General features: G+C 37.0%; 1 protein-coding gene across 1 annotated transcript in view; it reads left to right on the forward strand.

Annotated features, from left to right (window-relative positions):
* The window catches only part of LRRC49 (leucine rich repeat containing 49), a 172,436-nt gene that overhangs the window by 79,342 nt on the left and 66,852 nt on the right, over nt 1-26,242 (forward strand). Inside the window, exon 10 of the mRNA XM_028100496.2 lies at nt 18,879-19,026. Coding sequence (XP_027956297.1) covers nt 18,879-19,026 — 148 coding nt within the window. The remainder of the gene's footprint in view (nt 1-18,878; nt 19,027-26,242) is intronic.

Genomic DNA, 26,242 nt, shown 5'->3' on the forward strand with positions numbered 1-26,242 from the left:
AATGTACTGTAGCTATTTTTCCATGTTAGTACTTGTAGCAAGGGGATAATGTAAAAAATGTCACAAGTATAGCGTGGTATACTATAGCAAGGGTGGTGTACTGATTCAGAAATTTTAATCAGTATAGCATGGGCACTGTTCAGTCAGAATAAATGCTAAACTGGGTCTCAAGGCTCCTGCTGTGCCAAGGGTTAATCTTTTTGCTGCCAAAACAACAGAGGTTCAGGGATAATGAGGAGTGTCAGGTAAGGCAACTTGAGGGCAGTGGTCTTTACCAACTGGCATGGAAGTATTTCAGAATTTTAACTAATACAGTGAATTATACTAGGTGAATACCAGCCTTATATGTGTATCTCATTCTTTTTAGTGGCTACTTTAAATTTCACTGTATGGATTAATTTTAATTTATTTTACGAGCCCCTTATTGATGGTTGTTTAGACAGTTTATCATTTTTTGTTATTACAAGCAATGTGGCAGTATACACATTTTTGTACATATTATGTTTGTGAACATGGGCTGGTTTATCACAGTGTGACTTTGGAGAAAACATCTTTCTTCTTAGAACTGTGAATGTTAATATTTATTTCTTAATGTTAGTGAGGAATTGTAAGGCTCACATTAGAAATCTTTAAGCGTATATGAAGTTTACATCAGTGGTCTCAAACCTGACTCTGCATTACGGTCATTTGTAGAACTATTAGAATAATGTAGCCATGACCCTGCCCCTAGCAATTTTGATTTAGATATGGATGGGTTCTAGGTATTTGTGTTTTATAATAAGTTCCACAAATGATTTTGATGCCCAGTCAGTATTAGAAGCTACTGAAATGTGGAGGAATTGATATTTTAAAATAGGATAAGATTATACAATTTGGTGATGTATAACATTTAGATAAAAAGTATTGGTGAAGATGTGAAGCTACTAGAGCTCCTATACCTGCCAGTGAGGGTGTAAATCAATAAATCATTCTGTAAAGCTCTGGAAGTGTCTATTAAGTCAAACTTAATACCATACTTTATGACTCAGCAATGTCACTCCTAGGTATAAACTCCACAGAAATGCTTAACATGTTCACCTGAATGTTCTTAGTTGCGCTATTTAGAATAACCTCAAATACGAACAATCCAAATTGTCCTCCCACAGTAGAATAGGGAAAGGGAGTTTAATGGAGTACTACCCAGCAGTGAGAGTCCTTAAGCTACAGCTACATGTAATATGGATGAATCTCAAAACATATATGAAGCATAAGAAGCCAGATTCAAATAAGTGCATATGAAAGATTTAATTTACATAAAGTTAGTAGATAGGCAAACCTTATCTATAGTTAGAATCAGGATAGTGCTTACTTTGGGGAGGAGTAATCGCTGTAAGGGGACATAGGGGTTGGGGGGCATCAGGGTGTGAGTTATGAGGGAGGAAGAATTTTCTTTCTGCTTTTCTAGTATCTTTGGCTGGTTTAATAATTACTTTGAGATAAGACAGATTAACAGGAGAAAAACAAATTTAATTATATATGTACAGGAGCCCCATGCAAATATGAGACCCGAGGGCAAATTGAGCAGTAGAGGCTTCTATGCCATCCTGAGCTAAGGAATGGGATAGGGGCGTGGGGCTTCAAAGGGGAGGAGGATGATTCACAGGACGATAAGAAGGGCAGATGTTTGGTAATAAGATGTTTGCCCTGCCATACATATACATATAGATGCCATACATATACATAGAGATGCCATACATATACATAGAGATGCCATACATATACATAGAGATGCCATACATATAGATAGAGATGCCATACATATACATATAGATGCCATACATATACATAGAGATGCCATACATATAGATAGAGATGCCATACATATACATATAGATGCCATACATATACATATAGATGTTTCAGTAAAAAATAGTCTCTGGTAATAGCTCTTTCTGAGCCAGGCCCCCTATCTAAGTTCTTTTAGGTAGTTAAGGGAAAGGTAAAAGTTTTTCTTGGATCTTGTGGGTCTTAATTGCCTTCAGCTCAGAATAATCCACACACCAAAGTGGCATATTTTGGAGTCATGTATTCTGCTCCTCTTCAGTCCCACTTTTGAAACTTCCCCAAGAAGTTTCACAGTCCAGAAGTTGAATCGGTAGATTGGTCCATTTTGTTGAACCAGTCCCTTAGTGTTGAGAGTAGGTCAATTCAGTTACAGTTGTGTCTCCATTCAGAAGACAGCTGTGCATGTGGGCTCCCAAATCTAGGTCTGTGGTTCAAGCAATCAGGTATGTAGTAAGAGGCATTTCTATGGAAACAAAAGAAAAATAATTGTTAATGATTGGAGCAGATTATAATTCCAGTTTCTGGGATTCTGAAGGCAGCTAGTCAAGAGGATATGTAGATGTTTGGCTCAAAGCAAACATCTCTAGAGGTATAGTAAGGGCAGGTGGTGGCAATCTGATAGATTTTCCTGATTTGTAGTTTGAATGTCCCTGGTGATCTTTCTGAGTGGTATAGCAACAGGCATGAAGATTGTCCATATATGTACTGTTGGGGTGATTTCTCTGAAGTTTATATCAAATTGTCCAGCTTTAGTTTACATGGCTTCAGAAGAAGAGCAGTTTTAGTGATTCCACGTCAAGGGTGGGAGAAAAGTTGGACATGTTAGTTTGGAGAGTTACAGCCAAATATTGGAGGAAACTAAAAAATTCAGGTTCTAGTCCAGTTTACCAGTAGAAAACAAAACTTCAAAGACAATTAACAGTATTAGAAACTAGTATCCAGAAAGATGTATCACTGAAACATAATTTTTCTCTCTACAGTCATACCCATGTCAGAGATGACTTCAATAAGAATAATTTGTTTGCAAGTCAAACCTAGTTTCAATAAACTTGGCCTTATTCTTTACATATAAAGTACAGCAAGAATGAGGATGGATCGTGTAGAATCTTTTAATCTGTTCTTTTGGAACTTTTCATAAGGAATCTCAGATTGTCTTTTTAAAAGCCTGTGAGGCTAAGAAGCCAAACCAGGGTCTCACCATCAGACTTTGTGTGCAATACCTATGGATTTGGGTGAGTTCCTCTCCTCGTGAGGTCCCCAAAATATCCTGAAGTTTCTGAGCTTGCCAGGACGTGGCCTTCTTTTCTCACCTAGTGAGACTGCTGGGAACCCTGTAAGCAAGGTACCGGGCCAATTTTTGCAAGGGGTATTATTGGCTCCATAAAGTCAACCTTAGTTCCTTAAAGCTGTCTGGCATATCTGATTCTATGCACATTCTCAAATATGATATTCCAGCCAAAGCCTTGGCAATAGAACCAATGTTTCCAGTTGTGTCATATTACAAGGAGAATAGATTCTTACTGAATTTATGCAATTAACTATATTGGCATGAGAATAAGAATACTAAATTTCCCAATTCTGGAATGATCAGGTAGGGAGAAAAAGTAATTGTTTCATCTTTGTTCACAAAGTTATAACTTACTGAAATTGTTGATAGCTTAAGAGAAAAGAAAACAAAGGTTTCCTTAAACCTGGAAAAACAAAACATAAAAGAACCAGCAATGTCTCAATGAAAAAAATCATAAAAATTATTAGTCATCCTCATCAGCTCATTCAGTCTCATGTTATTCTTATTCTACTTGAATCCAGTTTTTCCATTAGTTCTGTAAATTGTTACCCAGTTCAGTTTTATGATCTTAAAAGTTATCAGAGATCTGTACATATCAAAAGTCCTTTCCTTGAATCTCTGTGAAAATGAAGTACTTTAAGGGATGCCTGGGTGTCTCAGTTGTTAGGCGTCTGCCTTCGGCTCAGGTCATGATCCCAGTGTTCTGGGATCGAGCTCCGCATCGGGCTCCCTGCTTCTCCCTCTCCCACTCCCCCTGCTTGTGTTCCCTCTCTTGCTGTGTCTCTCTCTGTCAAATAAATAAAAAAATCTTAAAAAAAAAAAAAATACTTTTGAGGGAATGCTTTTGCAAAGCATCAGAGTGAAACAATAACTATCTGTAAATGACAAAAAAACTTGAACACTTTTGCAAAGGATCAGAGTAAAATAATAATTATCTGTAAATGACAAAAACCTTTAAAATGCCCATTGTTAAAGATCTGATGAAATTCATTATAATGAAATTGATAAGAGAATGTGTTTATTTTTGTGGCTCACAACATCTTGCGATAATAACTGGAATTACGATGATAACATAATCAGCAGTGCTCATACCAGATCTTTACTGGAGTTGCTATAGCCAAGGAGGTAGTTCCACAATGTTTTCTCCTGCTAATGTGCTAATTTAGAAAATGGAAAGGACTCTCCCCACTCTCCCTTCCATCAGATCCTGTAGGCAGAAATCCAGGAGACTGATATAGTAAGAATTCTTACTTAATAATGGCTTTTGTCAGAGGTCCCGGCATCTCTCAGCTACAGTATCCTGAAGCAAGCAATGTCCAGCCAGTAAAGGTCCCTTCATGGTCACCAACTCTAGGGGAGGAAAAATTTCCTTCCTACCCTGCTAGGTTCTTCGGCTGGTTTAATAATGAAATTGACATATGACAGATTAACAGGAGAAAAACAAATTTAAATACATGTGTATAGGAGCCCCATGAAAATATGAGGCCCAAGGGCAAGTTGAAGTTTAATATGCTATCCTGAGCTGAAGAGTGGGATGGGGGCGTGGGACTTCAAAGGGGAGGAGGATGATTCACAGGACGATAAGAACAGATGTTTGGTAATTAGATGTTTGTCCTGCCATATATATAGGTCTTTCAGATAAAGAGTTATCTCTGCTAAAACTCTCTTTCTGATCCAGGCTTCCTGTCTAAATTCTTTTAGGTAGTTAAGGGAACAGTAAAACTTTCTCTTAAATTTGCTGAGTCTTGATTGCCTTCAGCTCAAAATAATCCACATTCCAAAGGTTATGTATTTTGGGGTCACGTATTCTACTCCCCATTAGGGTAATGTTTTGTTTCTTAATCTGGAGACTATTTACATGGGTATGTTCAGTTTGTACAAAGTCATCACATTGTACACTTAATGATTTGTAGACTTTTTTGTATGTATAGTACATCTGATAAAAGGTTCAAAAAATATTGTAAAATCATCAATAGAAGGAAGTTCCTCTATTCCTCTATTAATAACAAAATTATTTCATGATAGAATAATAACTATCCTTCCATTAACTGTAAAAGAGGAATTTGGTCTGCAGTGGTATGCTGGAGCCAGCTTGTGTGGCTCACTAGACCAACTTAGGTGGATCTTTTCAATTCAGCAACATCATCTTGGTAGCTTGAAATCGGCCATGTTGGGGATATTTACACCATGGAAATTGGCAAATGCTGCATCAGTCTGTTGTTGTTTTCCTGGAAAACCTCTTACCTCTACAGTACAGTATTTAGATCTCTTTGCACACGGGAATATTATTTGGCTTGCTTTAGAGACAGTGTAATTTTTAAACAATTAGTATAAATGTTGAAAGTGGTTAAGATGAGCATGCTTTTTAGAATTATCACACTTTGAAACTGCAAAGAATCCTCTTTTTCTTCTATAAAATTGAGGAGACCTATTTGTATTCACATGTCAATTCATAAGAGGAAATATATCATCAAGAACTTTGTTGTCACTTGAAATTTGGCTTCAGTGTCACAAGTTAGCATTATAAGAATATTACCATGACTTGAAATCTACTCTTCGTAATTAGAGTCATTGTGAATCTCCTGAGACGGAAGCAATGTTGCTTTTTTCTTTTTACTGCTAGAAAATGAATAAGGTAATAAAGAAAGCTAATAGAATTGTCACCGACAATTCTGAAACCCTCAGTTCTGTGCTGGTGTCTTTTGTCAGCCAGGTGCATACAGACATAAGAGATACTCTCCTTGTTGAATTGTTGTCAATGGCATTGTTGCAGCAAAAGATGCCTAAACACACAGTTTAAATTTTTCTCTATTCTGTTTAATTCTTTATGTCTCTACCTCCTTCTTTTCACTTTCTTTTTGTTTCTGTCTATAGCCATAGTCTTCTATTTATTTCTCTGTGGTATCACTTTAGCTTCTTAAAATCTTTTAAACACTGTGACAAGAGGGTTTAACTAGTCTAATACTTTTCCCAATGGAAATTTGGAGATTTTTTTCATGTGTGTAAAAATTTTTTTAATTGTTTCAGCCATATTTTTGCTTCATGACAAAAAATAATGGCTTATTATTAGAAAGTGTCTTTAGGGCGCCTGGGTGGCTCAGTTGGTTAAGCGACTGCCTTCGGCTTGGGTCATGATCCTCAGGTCCCGGGATCGAGTCCCACATCGGGCTCCCTGCTCGGCGGGGAGTCTGCTTCTCCCTCTGACCCTCCCCCCTCTCATGTGCTCTCTCTCTCTTTCTCGCTCTCTCACATAAATAAATAAAATCTAAAAAAAAAAAAAAGAAAGTGTCTTTACATTCTTTAAAACCATCTTGTTTCTAAGAACCCCTACTACCATCATGTACTAAAAATAATTTTAGTGGCTAAGTAACTAACATTACTTAACAAGTATCAAAATAGATGATTATTTGTTAAGGAGAACCAAAAGAGAGACACAAGAAAGTGAAAGAATTGTAAAGGGAGGGAAAACAGTGTGTGGTAGTTTTGCTTCCTGTAATGCCAAAACTCATTATTGGGTTCACCTGTTGTCCACCTATTCCATTTTTAATAAAGTCCCCCATCATCTTTTCAGTATTTTAGCAGTCATTGATGATCATTGTCTGGATCCGCTATTTCTTTAGGGTTTACAAAATGGTGATATTCCATCATTCCTCATCTTTTTAAGCTGTATTTCTTCTATAAAGAAAACTTTGATTGACTTTTTGATTACCCTGAAGAACAGTTTATGCAGGAAAGGCATGTAAATGCTTGATTCCCTTTATTTCCATTGACTGCCTTTGACTTTTTCTACTTTAATTTTTTAAAATATTTTTCTAGTCTGTGGAAGTTCTGTGTCTTCAAATCTTCTTGGAGTTTACTCATATTTTCAAACCTGTTTTTCTTCCTTTTTTTTTAAGATTTTATTCATTATTTAGAGAGAGAGAGAAAAAGAGTGCTAGCGGGGGGGGAGGGGCAGAGAGGGAGGGAGAGAATCTCAAGCAGACTCTGGGTGCAGAGCCCTACCCGGGGCTGAATCTCATGACACTAAGACTATGACCTGAGCCGAAATCAAGAGTCAGAAGCTTAACAGCCCACTGAGACACCCAGGTGTCCCAATTTTATTTCTTGAAATATGTTTTTATGTTTTTGTTTTGTTTTTAAAGATTTATTTATTTATTTATTTATTTGACAGAGAGAGAGAGAGAGAGAGAGAGAGAGAAGTAGCGAGAGCAGGACCACAAGCAGGGAGAGTGGGAGAGGGAGAAGCAGGCTTCCGGCCGAGCAGGGAGCCTGATATGGGCCTCGATCCCAGGACCCTGGGATCATGACCTGAGCCGAAGGCAGATGCTTAACAACTGAGCCACCCAGGTGCCCATATAATATTTTTATATCCTATGTTTCATAATCCAATTATCTGAAAAAGTCTTAGCCAATCTATGTCACCTGTTGTTTCTGCTATCTGTCAATCAGAGTGTTTTATTTCCTTTTGAACTATGAGCTATATATTTTTTGGTACTTTATCTTTAGAAATTCTTTGGGGTCTTGTATGATGGTAGGTTCCTCCATGAAGGAGTTTCATTTGTTTCTGTCAGATGCCTATAGGCCTAACCAGCCTTAGACGTCTTCAAAATATCAGTTCTCTTAAAATATTTTAGACCACCCATTTAGTGTGAATTCAGGCTGCAAATTGTGGTTTGTGGTTACGAGTAATCAGGGAAGAATTTTCCTCCCCTTTCTAGCCCCAGGTTTTGAGATGGGCTATATATCTCGGGTAGTGGGTAGGAAAGTTTATAACTAATTAACTCTATATTGAAAGTCTAGTCCTTGGGTCTCAGACTTATGGATAAGTCTCCAGTTAGACTCTCCAACTTGGGAAGCCCCTGGGATTTCTCTTCTGTTCCCCAGCTTTGAAGATTTTATGAACCAAAGTTCAAGTTCATTGGGTTCAATAAATGCCCTCACAACAAAATGGTTAGTTTCAACATTCTGGTTACCTCTTAGGGTTACCACCTTTACTTTTTTTTTTTTTTAAAAAAACTGTGTATTTCTCATTTTTTTTTTTTAGCACGTCATGGATGTACTTGAAAAGATTTTTAAAGTATATCTTATGTAGCATTTTTAGTTGTTTTTAGCAAGAGCCTCAGTCCACAAACTTCATTCTATCAGACAAACACCTTCATTATGTGCTCTTTTCTTGAACTGTGCTTCATTCTTTAATCCTTAATTATATGTTATTGTACATTTTTCTAGGTATTTTATATTGTCAGTTGTGTATATTTTAGTTCTTATGAGAACACATGATTTATTCTACTGTTCCATTTCATTTCAGCCTGCTAGTTACATAGTAACTATTCAGTAAAATTTTCACTGATCAATATAAAATAAGTGAGTTTTTTTTTTAAAGATTTTTATTTATTTATTGAGAGAGAGAGAGAATGGTAGAGAGAGAGCATGAGAGGGAAGAAGGTCAGAGGGAGAAGCAGACTCCCTGCTGAGCAGGGAGCCCAATGCGGGACTCGATCCCGGGACTCCAGGATCATGACCTGAGCCGAAGGCAGTCGCTTAACCAACTGAGCCACCCAGGCACCCCTAAGTGAGGTTTTGTTAAGGTTATTTCAGAATATATGGTACTTTAATGATATGAAAGAGTAAAACCCTTTTTCTAAAGTATCTAACTTACTTTTGGAGAACTTTCTAATTGGAGAAATTTGACTGATATTTGGGGATTGTTAGTTAAATATCTATGTGGTATACATGCATATATGGGAATTTTATTTTCTCTGTATTTTAGCAAGTAAGCAAAATGGACTGAAATATGTTCTTTTCCTTTTGAAATGTGAGTTTTGGTCGGTAGGGACACATTGTTCCTCTGAAGGTTCTTTAGCAGATAGGAAGCAGATGTGGCATTGGGAGGAGACCACTAGGGAAAGAACAAATGCATGAGTAATCTGGAAAAAGATTAAAGTCAACTTATGAATTAAATGTCAGCCTTTGGACCCAAGCTTTTCCATTTTTGGTACTCAGAAGAGGCAAGCAACTGAGTATTCTTAAAAAGAAAGAGACTGTTCTTAGAAGCCAGCAGTACTTCATTGTACTTACTGTCCTATTTCCACGTGTTTTTGTTTTACAATCTGATTTTGATTTTCTTTGGTTAGGTACGATGTAACCCTTCATTAGCCTGGATTTGTACTTAACGAGTCTTCTTTCATTTGATTAGAGAATGTCTTTAAAATCATATGTACTTTGTCAGTGCATTTCTAGGAATGTATGGCATGTTTATTGGTCAAATGCCTTGCATATGGAAATGAAATTTTGTGAGGAATCTTCTGGATCAAATATGGATTTATTTTTACTTTAATAAAACTCTTCAAAGCATAAGGACTTTAGCCTGAATATCAGTGCTAGCAGCTGACCTGGAAAGGGTTGCCAGGACAGTACCTGCTAAAGATTGCAATGATTTTCCTACTCCTGGTGCCTCTTTGGTTGTGCTTGAATTATAGACATAGACCAGGTGGGCATCAGCAGGTCTTCTAGATCTCTGAAGTACTTCCTAATGACTACATTCACTGGACATAGGATTTTCTTCTATATTCACTAATGTGCTTTATATTTTTATTCAGTGAAGACACTGTGTAGTTTTGTGTTTAACACCGCCCATTTTGTAATGATTGGACTAATTACATTCCCCAAAGGAATACTTGAGCATTAGGGCTAGGAAAAGTTATAGTCATTTTAGTTTAAAATTATACTTGCAGTAAGAAATAATCATAGACTCATAGGCGCCTGGGTGGCTCAGCCAGCTGAGCATCCGACTCTTGGTTTCGGCTCAAGTCATGATCTGAGGGTGGTGGGATTGAGCCACACGTCAGGCTCTGCGCTCAGCTCAGAGTCTGCTCAGGATTCTCTTTCCCTTTCCCTCTTCCCCTCCCCCCACTCACACTTCCTCTCTAAAATAAATAAATCTTTTTTAATATTTTATTTACTTGTCAGAGAGAGAGAGAGTGCACAAGCAGGCAGAGGAAGAAGCAGGCTCCCCGCTAAGCAGGGAGCCCAATGAGGGGCTCGATCCCAGGACCCTGGGACCATGACCTGAGCCGAAGGCAGACACTCAACTGACTGAGCCACCCAGGTGCCCCTAAATAAATAAATCTTAAAAAAAAATCATAGACTCTCTGCAGTCCAACTTGTAAATAAATATTAAATAACAGTAGGGACACCTGGGTGGCTCAGTCGGTTAAGCATCTGCCTTTGGCTCAGGTCATGATCTCAGGGTCCTGAGATCAAGCCCCATGGTGAGCTCTCTGCTGTGGGGGGAGCTGCTTCTCCCTCTCCCTCTGCCACTCCCCCTGCTTGTGCTCTCTCTCTCAAATAAATAAAATCTTAAAAAAATAAGTAAATAACAATAAAATCAGGATTTACCTACAATAAAATGAAGTTTTCCAGCCTCTCCATGCTTCTGGACATACTGTTTCCACTTTTCAGTACACTTACCTGATTAGTGACAGATATCAGATCATCATGATTCCTGATAGCATGATAGCTCTTAAATAATTCTAAGACTAATGTAAGAAAAATTATGTGTTAATTTTTATAATCAAGGATAAGCCTTTTGAAATCATGTCCATTTATCATCATATTCTTTCATTCATTTACCAAAACCTTATCCCACACTTACTAGATGCGAGGCACTATGTTAGGTTTTGGGATAGTGTTCATAGCACATTTTTAGCCCTCAAGAACCTTACAACTGAATTCTGTTTAGATATGCTGGGCCATTGAAGAAAAATGCTCTTCAGCATAGAAGGGTTCTCTTGCCTCTACTGGCTCTGGTGCCTCTCCTTTTCACATCACGTAATTTCTTGAAGTTTGAACTTAGTATCCTATCCTGTGGTAGTTGGAGGAAAACTTAATGAAAGCTTTTTTGAAACATGTCCTCATAGCCATGGGTCACCATTGTAACATACTGTCCCAGATAAAAGAGACCTGATACATGAAAAGATGATCTGTCAAATATGTATTTTTTTGTGTATTTAAATTTTTGTATTTTTTGATTTGTAAATTAATATATACTGATATATAATTTACATGTAATTTAAAAAAACCACCCATTTTAAGTGTAGACTTTAAGGAATTTTGACAAAGTATATGTCCTTGTAACCACCATGCAATCATTAACCCAAGAGAGAAACCTGGGTGTTATTCTAGAGTCCTCTCTTCCTCACGTTCATGCTACACCCTGGCTTCCATAGAACCTATCCTCTCTTCTTTATTCTCATGGCTTCTGCCTTAGTTTTTGATGTGTTAGACCCTTTCTCCTTTTTTACCTCTACTTATTGCAATCTCTAATTAGTTTTTTGCTCTTAACTCATTTCTTTCCTTCATACCTCCCATAATGTTACTAATTATTCTAATAATTACTAATTATTCTAATCCTATTAGAACCCCCCCTCCCTTGCTTAAAATCCCTTGATGACTCTTCCCAGTTTGCATTCTCAGGCATCAATTTCTGAGTAAGAGATTGTTTCTCAGCAACTGACTTGGGGGTGACATTATTTATCAGATAAGAAATATACATAGAGAAGCAGATTTGTGGATGGAAGATGATGACTTCATTCACTTAACACTGTAGAAGAAAAACAAATTTGCCTTGTGTTTCAGTTTGGAAATTATCAGAAGCATCTTTATTTGATTTTAGCTTTATGGAAACAACTGTCAGGGAAGAAGAGAAGCATTTTTTAAACATCCTTTAAACACCAGAAACTATTCTGAGATATTTTATATTGATGGGGAGAAATAATTTTGTTAATGCTAGGTGGGAAAAATGACAATGTTTGTTCAAGTTTATTTATGCTTGTAGTGATTGTTAAGTTTAAGTTAATGAACTCTCATTTTCACCTGTATTCACTGGCCTTTTAAAAATGCCTTCCCAATTGATACTGTTCAAATGTCGATACTACCAAAAGCCATATATAGATTCAATGCATTCCCTATCAATATTCCAGTAACATTTTTTACAGAAGTCAAAAAACAGTCCTAAAATTTATCTTGAACGACAAAAGACCCTGAAATAGCCAGAGAAATCCTGAGAAAGAATAACAAAACAGAAGGCATCACATTTCCTGATTTCAAGCTACACTATAAAGCCATAGTCATCAAAACAGTACGATGCTAGAATAAAAACAGACAGACCAATGGAATAGAATTAAGAGCTCAGAAATAAACCTGGGTATAACAGGCCAGCTTATATTTGACAAGGGAGCCAAGATTACTCAATGGAGAAAAGACAGCCTGTTCAATAAATGGTACTGGGAAAATTGGATACTCACATGTAAAAGAATGAAACTGGACTCCTATCTTACACCACTCACAAAAATTAACTCAAAATGGATTAAAAACTTAAATGTAAGATCTGGGGGGCACCTGGATGGCTCAGTTAGTTAAGCATCCAACTCTTGATCTCAGGATTGTGAGTTCAAGCCCCGTGTTAAAATATGACACCTAAAGCACAAGCAACAAAATGAAAAATAAACAAGTAGTACTGCATCAAACTAAAAGGCTTCTTTTTAGCATCAGCAAAAGAAACGATCAACAAAGTGAAAAGATAACCTATGCAATGGGAAAAATATTTGTAAACCACTTACCTGATAAAGGCTTAATATCTCAAATATATAAAGAACTCATACAGCTCAATAGCAAAAAAACATATAACCCAATTTAAAAATGGGCAAAGGACCTGAATGGACATTTCTTCAAAGAAGGTAGGCAAAAGGCCAACAGGTATATGAAAAGATGTTCAACATCATTAGTCATTAGGGAAATGCAGATTAAAACCATAATGGGTTATCACCTCATGCTTGTTAGAATGACCATTATCAAAAAGACAAGAGATAACAAATGCTGGTATGGATGTGGAGAAAAGGGAACCCTGTGCACTGTTGGTGGGATTGTAAATTCATACGACCACTATGGAAAAGAGTATGGAGGATCTTCCGAAAATTAAAAACAGAGCTATCATATGATCCAGCAGTTTCACCTCTTGGAATATACCCAGAGGAAATGAAAACTCTTAACTTAAAAAATATCTGCACTGCCCAGTTCACAGCAACATTTTTACAATAACCAAGCCATGGACACAAGTGTTCCAGAGATGGATGAATGGATAAAGAAGTTATGGTTTATATACATACATGAATATATATACCCGAATATTATTCAGCCATGGAAGTAAGGAAATCCTACCATTCGTGACCACATGGATGGACTCTGAAGCATTATGCTAAGTGAAATAAGTGAGACAGAGAAAGATAGATGATCTCATCTATATGTGGAATCTAAAAGCAAAAACAAAAACCAAGCTCGCAGAAAAAGAGATCCGACTTGTGGTTACTAGAGGTGGAGGGGGAATTGGAAGAAGGTGGTCAAAAGGTCCAGACTTCCAGTTATTAGATAAATTGGTACTGGGGCACCTGAGTGGCTCAGTCGTTTAAGTGTCTGACTGTTGGTTCTTCTCAGGTCATAATCTCATGAGTCGTGGGACTAAGCCCTGTGTTAGGCTTCACGCTCGGCACAGAGTTGGCTTGAAGACTCTCTCTCTCTCTGCCCCTCTCCCCACGCATGGATTCTCTCATCCTCTCTCTCTCTCTAAAATAAATCTTTAAAAAAAAGATAAATCAGTATTAGGGATGTAAAGTATTATATGATGACCCCAGCTAACACTGCTGTATGATATATAGGAAAGTTGTTAAGACAGTAAATGCTATGGGGGCACCTGGATGGCTCAGTTGGTTAAGCTTCTGACACTTGATCTCAGATCAGGTCTTGATCTCAGTGTTGTGAGTTCAAGCCCCATGTCGGGCTCCATGCTGGGCATGGGGACTACTTAAGAAAAAAAAAAAGAAGAAACTAAATGCTATGAGTTCTCATCACCAGGAGGAAATTTTTTCTTCTCTTTTTTATTCTTTCTTTTCTTTGTTATTGTGTCTATATGAGATAAATGGATGTTAGCTGAACCTATTATTGTCATCATTTTACAATACATATAAATCTAAGCATTATGCTGTATGCCTTAGACTTATATAATGATGTATGTCAATTATTTCTCAGTAAAACTGGGGGAAAATGTCTTCCCATAATTATCTAAACATGTCTCAAAAACCATAACAAGTGTATGAGTTGTGAGATTTACCTATTAGATGGTAAAAATAATCTCTAAGGTAAAATAACTGATAAGAGAGGATCTTTTTACCTTGAGTGAGAGGAAACATGGAAGAAATATTTAAATGTGACAATAAAAAAATAATGAACTTTATTCTTGCTATAGACCTTGCCTTGACCTTAATTGCCAACATATTATTTATTTTCTATACCATATTCTATATCCTCTAGCTTTTCTTAGGAAGAAGAGATATTCAATATAGTGCCTTAGTAAAGAAAGTATTTTCAGATCTAAATGTTTAGTTATTTTTTTTAAGATTTATTTATTTATTTATTCATGAGAGACAGAGAGAGAGAGGCAGAGGGAGAAGCAGGCTCCCAAGGAGCAGGGAGCCTGATGCGGGACTCAATCCCAGGACCCTGGGATCATGACCTGAGCCAAAGGCAGACGCTTAACCATCTGAGCCACCCAGGCACCCTACATTAGTTATTTGAATAGTCATTGAATGAAGGATGATTCTAATATAAATGATTTTTACTAACCTGCTCTGTGGTATTATTTAGAAAAATGAGTATTCCCTTTAAAAATGGAAAGTCTTAACAATAAAAAAAAATGGAAAGTCTTCAAAAAATTAAAAATAGAGCTACCATATGATCGAGTAATTACACTTCTGGGTATTTATCCAAAGAAAATGAAAACACTAACTTGAAAAGATATCTGTACGTTCATTGCAGCATTATTTATAGTAGCCAAGATTTGGAAACTAAGTGTTCATGGATGGGGCGCTTGGGTGGCTCAGTTGGTTAAATGTCTGACTCTTGATTTTGGCCCAGGTCATGATCTCAGGGTTGTAAAATCGAGCCCTATGTCAGGCTCCACGCTGGGCATGGAGCCTGCTTAAGATTCTCTTTCTCCCTCTGCCCCTCCCGACCACTTGTGCACTTTCTCCCTCTTAAAAAAAAAAAGTGTCAATGGACAGATGAAAGGATAAAGAAAATGTAGGATGGATAGCTGGATAGATGAATAGATAGATAGAGAGATATATAATGGTTATATATTATTCAGCCATAAAAAAGAATGAAATCTTGCCATTTGTGACTATATGGATGGACTTTGGGGCATTGTGCTAAGTGGAATAAGTCAGACAGAGAAAAACAAATACCATATGATTTTACTTATATGCGGAATCCAAAGACAAAAACAAAAACCAACAACAAAAAAAGCAAAACAAGCTAATACCTACAGTTAACAGATTGGTGGTTGCCAGAGGCACGGGCTGGCAGGGAGTGAAATGGATGAAGGAAGTCAAAAGATACAAACTTTCAGTTATAAAATAAATTAGTCATGGGAATGTAATGTATAGCATATCGACTATTATTAATACTGTGTTGCATATTTGAAAATTGCTAAGAGTAGATCTTAAAAGTTCTTACACAAGAAAAAAATTCTGTGAAAAAATTTTGTAACTGTATGGAGATGGGTGTTATACTAGACATATTGTGGTGGTCATTTCACAATCTATATAAATATTGAATTATTATGTTATATACCTGAAATTAATATAGTGTATGTCAATTATATACCTCAATTTTTATAAAGTCCCAATCAAAAATCCCAGCAAGTTGATCTCAACGAATGGATTCTAAGGTTTGTATGTGAAAGCTAAGACCTAGAATAGCAACACAATACTGAAGAACACAATTGGAGGACTCACACTAACCTATTTCAAGACTTAACTGTTAAGGTACAGTAATCAAGACAGTGTAGTATTGGTGAAAGAGTAGACATATATATCAGTGGAAAAGAATAGAGGGCCTAGAAACAGATTCACACAAATATAGTCAAGTAATCTTTGACAGAGGAGCAAAGACAATTCAATAGAGAAAGGGTAGTCTTTTCAAGATGATACTGGAAAAATTGGATATTCACATTAAGAATCTAGACATAGACCTTATACCTTTTACAAAATTTACTCAAAATGGATTGTAGATTAAATATAAGACACAAAGCCATACAACTTTTAGAAGAAAATTTAGGAGAAAATCTAGGCATTCTTGGGTTTGGTGATGAATTTTTAAATATAACACCAAGACCATGATATATGAAAGAGAAAATTGATAAGTTGGGCATCATTAAAATTAAGAACTTCTGCCCTGTGAAAGGCACTTTTAAGAAAGTGAAAAGACAAGTCACAGACTAGGAGAGATATTCACATATCTTATATCTGTTAAATTATATGTATATAGGTATATTTTTATATATATCCATGATATACAAAAATTCAACAACACAAAAACAACAGGTGTTGTCAGGGATGTGGAGAAAAAAGAACCCTTGTACACTGTTGGTGGGAGTACAAATTGGTGTAGCCACTATGGAAAACAGTATGAAGTTTCCTCTAAAAGTTAAAAATAGAACTACCTTATGATTCAGCAATTGCACTACTATGTATTTACCCAAAGGATGCAAAAACACTAATTCAAAGGGATACATGCACCCCTATATTTATAGCAGCATTATTTACAATACCAAGATATGGAAGCAACCCAAGTGTCCATTGATTGATGAGTGGATAAAAAAGATGTGAGATATATATATATACACACACACACACACACACACACACACACACACACACAATGGAATATTAGCCATAAAAATGAAGGAAATCTTGCCATTTGCAATGACATGGATGGAGGTAGAGAGTATTATGCTCAACGAAATGTCAGTCAGAGAAAGACAAATACCTTATGATTTCAGTCTTATGTGGAATTTAAGAAACAAAATAAATGAGTAAAGGGAAAAAAAGAGAGGCAAACCAAAAATAGACTTTTAACTATAGAGAACAAACTGATGGTTTCCAGAGGGGAAGGGAGGTAGGGGAGGGTTAAGGAGTGCCCTTGCCATGATGAGCACAAGCTCAAAAATAAGGAAGCAACTCAATTAAAAAATGGGCACAAGAGCTATAAATGCAAAGAAGATTTACAGATGGCAACTATGCATATGAAAAAAGTTCACCATCCTTTGACATTAGGGAATTGCACTTTAAAACAATGAGACACTACTACACACCTATTGGAATGACTGATATAAAAAAAAACAAAACCTGACAAATACCAAATGCTCATGAGAATGTGGAGCAGGTAGGAAGGCAAGATGTTACAGCTATGTTGGAAGACAGTTTGGCAGTTTCTCACAAAGCTAAACTTAGTCTTACAATATAATCCAGCAATTGCAATCTTAAGTATTTACCCAGTTTGAGTTGAAAACTTATGTTCACACAAAAACCTGCAGATAAATATTTATAGCAACATTATTCATAATCACTAAAATCTGGAAGCAACCAAGATGCTTCAGTAGGTGAATGGGTAAACAGACTGTGGTACATCCAGACAATGGGATATTAGTGATAAAAGAGAGAGAGAGCGTGTGCTCTCTGAAGACACAAAAAGACATGGCAGAACCTTAAATGCATATTGCAAAGTGACAGAAGTCAGTGTGAAAAGGCTATATTCTGTATGATTCCAGCTATATGACATTCATTCTGGAAAAGGCAAAACTAAAAAGACAGTAAAAAGATGAGTGGTTGCCAGAGATTGAGGGAGAGAGGAGGAGGGTTGAATAGGATTGTTTAGGGTCATGGAGCTATTCTGTATGATACTTATGCATTTGTCAAAACCCACAGAACTTTAAAGCACAGAGTGAACCTTAATGTATGCAAATTAAAATATTTAGGAGGTTAGAGGATTCCAGGAAGGAATTAGTCTATGAATATAGACTATGACAAGAGAAGCTAAGTGTATTTCAACTGTATGAAACAGCCTTGCTGAAAGGGGTGGCGGGAGGGGAGGTGCTGACCTAAGTAACTTTGAAATGAATGTGTAAGACTAAATGCTAAAGGAATTACACATAATGATTATACTTAATAAAGTTGTTTCCCATGGGGGTTCAGGTTGGAAATTCTGATACCACTATGCATATATTCTAGAATTGAACAATTAAGTGAATGGATGAGAGCTGGTGAGAGATTTCTACTTGTTGGAGTAGGAATTTACAGATAAGCAAGGGAAAGAGGCTAGAATGATCCTTTTGATAATAGATTAGAGTTAGGGAACATCAGTGTGAACTCATGTTTAGCTTAATATAGACATAGATGTTACATATTACAAATAATATGTATACCCACAGGTTAGTATGCACACATATTTCCTTGCTTTGTCAGCAGAAGACATGAAAAAAATGACACCCCAGTGGCGAAAAGTATACCTAGCCACCAGATCTTTGGTTCCAGTACCATTCTCCAATAAAAGGAACCATGAACTCCTTGGAGAAATGTTTGATTCTAGGACTGGGGTAGGAAATAATATGAGTCTAGAGAATCTTATAGTGCCAGAAAGTAAGGAATGAATGAATGAATTGTAAATTATTTGTGAATAATTGTAAAAAAAATGTACAATACTACCACAAGATGTTAATAATAGGGAAAACTGGGTGCAAAGTATATGGGAACTCTGTACTATCTTAATTTTTCTGTAAATCTAAAACTATTCTAAAATAATAATGTATATTAAATAAATGAAAGTACTATGGGAAGGTCTCACAATAATCCAGTGGTTTCTCTCTCTCCTGCAGTTTTGAAAGTGTTTGCTGCCTTGCTGACTCTTCTTCTCTCTCAGACATCACTTTTGATGGCAATCCAATAGCTCAAGAGTCATGGTACAAACACACTATCCTTCAGAATATGATGCAGCTGCGCCAGCTGGACATGAAGAGAGTCACGGTGAGAGCTCGTTTGAAGTGCTTACCATATTGTCTTCCTTACCGTGGATTAAGAGACCGGGGTGCATATTCTTTGCTTGAAATGCTTCTTAGTTTTAATAAACTATGGATTATCATGACTATATAATTCATAATTACAATTACAAATTTTGTACCACCTGTCCCTTATTCCCAGTTTCACTCAGGGCTGTTAAATAACAAAACATTTGACTGAGTAAATTTAAAAGATCTAATTGGCTTTATTAATCAGTTCATGAATTGGGCAGCATCCCGTCCAGCAAGTGGAGAGGAGCTCTCAATGACTACAGAAAAAGAAAGGTTTTTAAAGGTAGAGACGGAGTGGAAAAAGGGAAATTATTAGCAAAGGATCCATTGTTTTAGGCAAGGTCACCCTTCTAAAGGGAAGGGAAGGGGCCTATCAGTAAATTTCCTAGTCCTGACCAGGAAATTCACAGGTTGACTGGTTACAGATTACATTTCTGAGGGGTTCTAAACTACAGTTAGGTTAGGTAGTAAGTCTTGGTTTACTGGCTTGTGGCCTTAAGTGATGCCATTTTGGGTCTGTGGTTTCCTTTTTAACCGGTTTTTGTGTTTTTTTTTTTTTTAACTAATAATTAGTCATCACGATTGTTTAAATTAATCACCACAGTTGTTTTATTTAAATTAATCATCATGATTGTTTTTTATTCTGACTAATACACTAAAAATTTATCTTGGAATGGATGAGTAAGAATGGCATTCATTAAGTTACGTAATGTAATGTTTCAGAACATGGGTGCCAAAGCCAGACTGCTTGAGTCTCAATCCTGGCTTGACCATTTTCTAGCCAAATGACCTTTGGCAATTTACTTAACCTTTCTGTATCTCATTTTCCTCAAAGTAAAATGGGGGGCAGGGGGGTCATAATTATGCCAGGGTTGTTGTCGAGATAAAGCACTAAACCTTAGAACAGCAAGAGGCTCATAGGAAGCATCACGTGGAGCTATTGGACTTGTTATTGATGCCATACCTCTCAAAATAGCTCTTTTTTATTCATTCTATCTGCATGTTACATATGTTCTATACTTCGATGTTTTAATGACTCCTGATCTAAGCAAAATGCACCCTTTAGGTGTACAGTGCACATTTGCATATTATAGACTTTTAGAAGTTCTGTAATAAAGAAATTTGCCTTAATTTTCATTGCATATATCAGATTTATTTGAACATTTTACTATCTCAGATATCACCTATTAAGGTCTCAGTTTGATAATCTCAGAGCTAGAAAAATATCCTAAGCCTCCACTTGTTTTGTGACTTCTAGACTCTGCTAATTTTGATGTGGATTCTGAGTGGTCAGCTAAGTTTATTTAATTGCCAATTGACTCATTGCCTATAGCCATTTTCACAATGTGTGCATTTTACATTTCTGTCTCAGCAATATCATGGACATCTCAGGTGACCAGCAGATAGTTACAAGTGTTGATGAATTCGTTAATGCCAGGGGTCTTCTGGGGGCTCTGCCTCTTTTTGTTCCAGCATGGAGATACAGTTCTTTGTCCTCAGCTTGTTCAAATCTATCCTGTAAACACGGTTTCATACTTTCACCCGTATCTCCATGTGTTTTTTTTTTTTCCCCAAAGATTTTATTTATTTATTTGTCAGAGAGAGAGAGCACAAGCAGGAGGAGTGGCAGGCAGAGGAAGAGGCAGACTCCCCGCTGAGCAGGGAGCCCGATGTGGGGCTCGATCCCAGGACCCCGGGATCGTGACCTGAACCAAAGACTGAGCCACCCACGCGTCCCTCCATGTTTCTTAATTGAGCATCTTTGGTACTTAAAAACTACTCTTCCTGGTGAGGCTGAAATGGGTGGGGTAAGAAATGAAGCTAACTCATTTATATAAATTAGTACTTAATTATATATTATGTTTCTCACAGTGAACTTATATGTCAGTCTTGCCTACCCAGCTGATGTATACAATCCTTAAAGTCAGAAGCCATTCTTCTTCCTTGCCTAATATATACAGATATCCTATACATGTTTATTTCCTTTCCTTCCCTGTCTCACACAGTGCTGAGAATGTAGTAATGCTCATTAAAGTCTTAATTGAGTGAAGTTTATCTATTTTCATGCCTGAAATAAAGGAGAATGATGCTATATATAATCATTGTCTTTGTACATTCCATGAGTGTTTGCCTGGTGAGAAATGAGAGAAAATCATCTGGGATGGGAGAAGGGCCAGCTGTTCTGCTACACACAGAGCGGCAGTCCTTGTACATCTGCTTCTTCACAGTTTAATTTGAGAAATTAAAAAAAAAATTAATGTCTTACTAAAAGCTTTACTTGAGGTATAATGGGCATAAAATTATTTGCACATGTTAACTGTACAAGTTGGTAAATTTCAACATGTATATAACCTGTGAAACCTCACCATAGTCAAGCTTTTTCATAATCCACTACCCAAAAAAGTTTCCTCATGCTCCTTTGTTATCCCTCCTTTCTACCTCTCCCCACCCAACCTCTATGCCCAGGCAACCACTGATTTACTTTTTGTCATTATAGGTTCATTTCCATTTTCTAGAATTAATGGAAACAATTTCAGAGTTACAGAAAAGTTGTAAGTACAGTAGCAAAACCTTTTTTTTCTTGAACTATTTGAGATGTTTTAATGACATCTATGACATAATGACACGAGTGAGTGGCTCAGTCTTTGGTTCAGGTCATGATCCCGGGGTCCTGGGATCGAGCCCCACATCAGGCTCCCTGCTCAGCGGGGAGTCTGCCTCTCCCTCTGCCTGCCGCTCCCCCTGCTTGTGCTCTCTCTCTCTCTGACAAATAAATAAATAAAATCTTTGCTGATTAGATTACCTAACAATCCTGAACACTTTAGTGTGTGTGTTCTGCAAGCAAGCAAAGACATTCTCCTATATAAACACAATATAACCAACAAAATTAGGAAGTAAACACTGAATAATTACTAGTGTCTAATTCTCACACCACTCTCAAATTTTACCAATTATGTCAATAATTTCTGTGTAGCGAAATGATCCAGTTTGGAATTATATATTACATATGGTGCATTTGGTTGTCAGGTCTCCTTCATCACTATTTTTCAGGAACAGTTTCTCAAGTCTTGACTCTAACATTTATGAAGATTACAAGTCAGTTTCTGGAAGGACCCTCAATTCAGGCTTTTTGATGTTTCCTCACAATCAATTTTTATAGATTTTTGCATAAATATCACAGAAATGATTTTGATTTTTCTCATTTCATCCTATCAAGTGGTATGGTATATAATTTCTATTTATCCTTTTATTGATGTTGGCCACTTTAATTAAGATGATGTCTGCCAGCCTTCTCCATGTGAAGTTATTCTCTTTCCCTTTGTAATCCCATTCCTCATAAAAATTTTGGTTTATTCATTTATTCATATCAGTTAGGACTCATAGTATTTAGTCTTACCTTTTATTTATGACTTCTTAGTAACTTTAGTGTTGAAACAGCACACCTTTTTTCTCAGTAGCTTTTTTTTAAAGACTTATTTATTTACTTACTTAAGAGAGAGATTGAGAGAGTACTTGAGAAGTAGTGTAATGTCCTACAGTTATACAGATTTCATTGGTAAGCAATTGTGGTTCTTTAAGAATGGTAGGTATATTTTTTTCTTTGAATTTACATGTATCATTATTTTTTCACATGGCTACTAAGTTGCGAGAACATGAACACTTAATAAGTTGTTTACTAACTACTGAGTAAACAGAGCTATTAACACATTTCTTTTGACTTAGAAGCACCATGAAAAAATTCCTGAGCATTCTTAGGCACGTTGAACTGAAAAGTTCCTATAGTAGGATCTATATTAGACACTAGAGATGACAAGATCAGAATCATAATTCATTTGTGCCCTCAAGTTATTCACTGTCTAGTGCAGACAGGTTATAATGCAAAATGCCAAGCTAGAGAAGATCGATTGGTAGATACGTATATTTTTGTATATACACTCACATACATGTGTGCATGTACATATGCACAGCACAATAACACTGAAGGGTAAAGGGGCACCTGGGTGGCTCAGTCAGTTAAGCGTCTGCCTTTGGCTTAGGTCATGATCCCAGGGTCCTGGGATCAAGCCCTGCGTTGGGCTCCTTGCTCACTGGGGAGCCTGCTTCTCCCTCTCCTCCCCACTCGTGTGCTCTCTCTCGCTATCTCTGTCTCTCTCTCAAATAAATAAAAATATTTTTTAAAAAAATTGAAGGGTAAAGCACCCCTACATCTACCAGAGAAATAGGAAAAGTTCCACAGGAGAAAATACTTGATTTGGGCTTGAAGAGTGGTTCAAAAGAAGGAAGATATATCTGTGGAGAGTGTTCCAGGGAGAATGAAGGCATGCAAAATGCAGAGATGTAAGGGAATATAGCAACTGATAGTTCAACATGGCTGAGCCCTGAGTATACATGGAGAAGAGTAGCAGGACAAAGGGTGTCTGACAGGCAAGGCCTAGGCCATGAAGGGCATTTTATGTCATAATGAAGAGTTTGGCTTTTGTCTTGGGCATAGTAGGAATCCCTTGGGCATAATAGCAAGCCCTTTTGTCGCGGGCATAATAGGAAGCCCTAAGAGTTTAAGGTGGTTAAATTATATTTACCTATTTAAAAAATTGCCTCTCTGGGTAGCAGCCCAGGGGATGAACTGGGGAGGATAGGATGAGGGAGATCAGTTAGAGTGAGAGCTCCGGCGCGGGGGGGGGGGGGGGGGGGGGCGCGCCAGAGGAATGGCAAAAGATAATACGAGGCCCAGAGACAATAGAAGTTGATGGCCTCAGTTCCCATTTTGCTTTTGTTATCTCTGTTAAGATGGCTTTTAGTCTGTAAAGAGTCGAAATAAATATTAAGACGAGGAAAGTGAAGCCTAGGATAGGTGAACAGAGAAGTTTGATCTAGAGCAGGGGTTGCCAAACTTTATCTGTAAAGGGTCTGATAGTAAATATTTTAGGCTTTGGGGGCCATACAGTCTCTATTGAAAACTACTGAACTCACTGTAGTGTGAAAGAAGGCATAGACACCACATAAATGAATGCGCATGGCTCTGTTCCAATAAAACTTTATGTACAAAAATAGGTGACAGACTGGATTTGGTCTGTGGACTGGAGTTTGCCAGTCTTTGATCTACAGCACTGAATAAACGCAATGAATAAATGGTTAGACCTTTGAAAGTGTTATCAGGGAAGCAGTGTAGGATAGTAGAGTACCTGCAAGGTAAGATGAAGTAATCTGTCTTTTTATCATAGAAGGAAAGAATATAAATTTCACAAATTGTGACAGTAAACTTGATGCTGAGTATGAAGGAACTCGAAACTGGATTATTAGAGGAGTTGTGAGTACTAAGGCAATTGGTCACTAGGAGGCAGCATTAGTTCACTAAAAACAATTCATGCCCGACAAAATTAATTTTCTATTTTAGCTTTTGTAAATAGGCCCTCTCAGAGGAGTGTTAGAGATAGTGTTTGGGTATTTAAGAAAAGCTTTTGGCAACGTCTTTTACGATACCGTTTTGAGTAAGTTGTATGACAACATAGTGAAGTGAATTTGTGATTCGAGCATTCCTACGGCACAGGAAGTAATGGATTAATGCCAGCCTGTAGAAAAATCTGTACTGGCATGCCTTGAGGCTTTTTCCTTGGGACCCTTTGATTCAACATTTTTGTTAATAACTGAATGAGAATATTTCTGTTATTCTGATCAAGTATGTGATTGACAGGAACTGGAGAACTTGGAGATGCTGATATACTGATTAGTCAAAACAGAATCCCAAAGTAGCTCAGTAATCTACAGCGAGGTTTGGCAAACTATAGCCTGTGGGCCAGATCCATCCTGCAGACTGTTTTGAACAAGAGAAAAATGGTTTATATATTTTTAAAGCATTGTATTAAGAAAGTAAAGAAAAGAAAAACAACGTGATAGAGATGTTTTGTGGCTCACGAAGCCCAAATATTTACTATCTGGCCCTTTACAGAAAAAGTTTGTTGACCTCTAGTGTAGAAAAACAAGCAGAATTTAGCAAGATAAAAATAGATGCATTGAAAATCCTGGACTTTACTCCATGACAACAAACAATTCTCAGCACAAATGCAGATTTCTGTGAGATGGGACTTAGCAAATTAAGTTCAGATTGAGTTAATTGTGAGATGTGATTGTTAGAAGCTATGTGGTTTAAAACAATATCATTTGTCGAAATAGAAAATTCAGAAAAATAGACGCGGTAGTCCCCATTTTTTCTTCAATGGTCAGATTACACCTGGACTGTTTGTGTTAGAGGGGTGACAACAAACTGGAGTATTTCCAGAGAACCTGGCACAATTCGTTGACGGAGGAGACAGGAAGATATTACAGTGGTCTTCACATGTCTTCACAACTGTCTATAAAAAAGAGAGAAGAGACACTGTATAGACAATTGTAGAACAGAGAATAGACATTGTATAGACAATTCTAGGATGGGCAGAATTTTTTCCTTTTAATTTCTAAGGCAATATTTTGCTAACACAGACACTATTCTCAGAATTCTGAAATAGACACAGTTTCACAATTTATAAAGTTTTCACTTCAGACGCACATTCAGTTGGCTTAATATGACCTTGTTTACAATTTGCCCTCCAAAAATTGGAGCAGTCTGAGACAGAAGTGTTTTCTGTTGTGGCAGCCGTTACTAATGCTTACTGATACATTTTGATCCTCCTCTTTTGGGCAGGTGGGAGGATTATATTTCCCTTCCCCTTTGAACTTAAGTGTAGTCGTGCAACCTGCTTTGGCCCTTAAAATGTGAGCAGAAGTAATGTATGTAATTTTCAGGCAGAAGCGTTTAAAACCCAACGTGTGGAGCACTGGGTGTTACACGCCAACAGTGAATCATGGAACACTACATCAAAAACTAATGATGTAATGTATGGTGATTAACATAACATAATAAAATAAAATTAAAAAAAATACCCAATGTGTGATTTTCACTACTTTTCTCTTGTGTGGTGGCCACTGTGGGAGCATCTATTGAGTTGAAAATGCCATCAGATCACAGCACCTGGGAATACTTAGGCACTACAAGGAGGACAGTTGCAGGGTTCTTTGCATGATCAAGAAGTAAACTTTTGTTGTAAGCTGGTGTAAATTTTGAAGTTGTTATGGTATCATAACCTAGTTTGTTCTGGCTTTTCCCTCACCTAGTATTTTTTTTAATTTTTTATTGT

The sequence above is a fragment of the Eumetopias jubatus genome, unplaced genomic scaffold, assembly GCF_037043125.1.
Source record: "Eumetopias jubatus isolate StellerSeaLion01/CBP00866 unplaced genomic scaffold, mEumJub1_p1.0 scaffold_7, whole genome shotgun sequence".
Classification (NCBI taxonomy): Eukaryota; Metazoa; Chordata; class Mammalia; order Carnivora; family Otariidae; genus Eumetopias; species Eumetopias jubatus.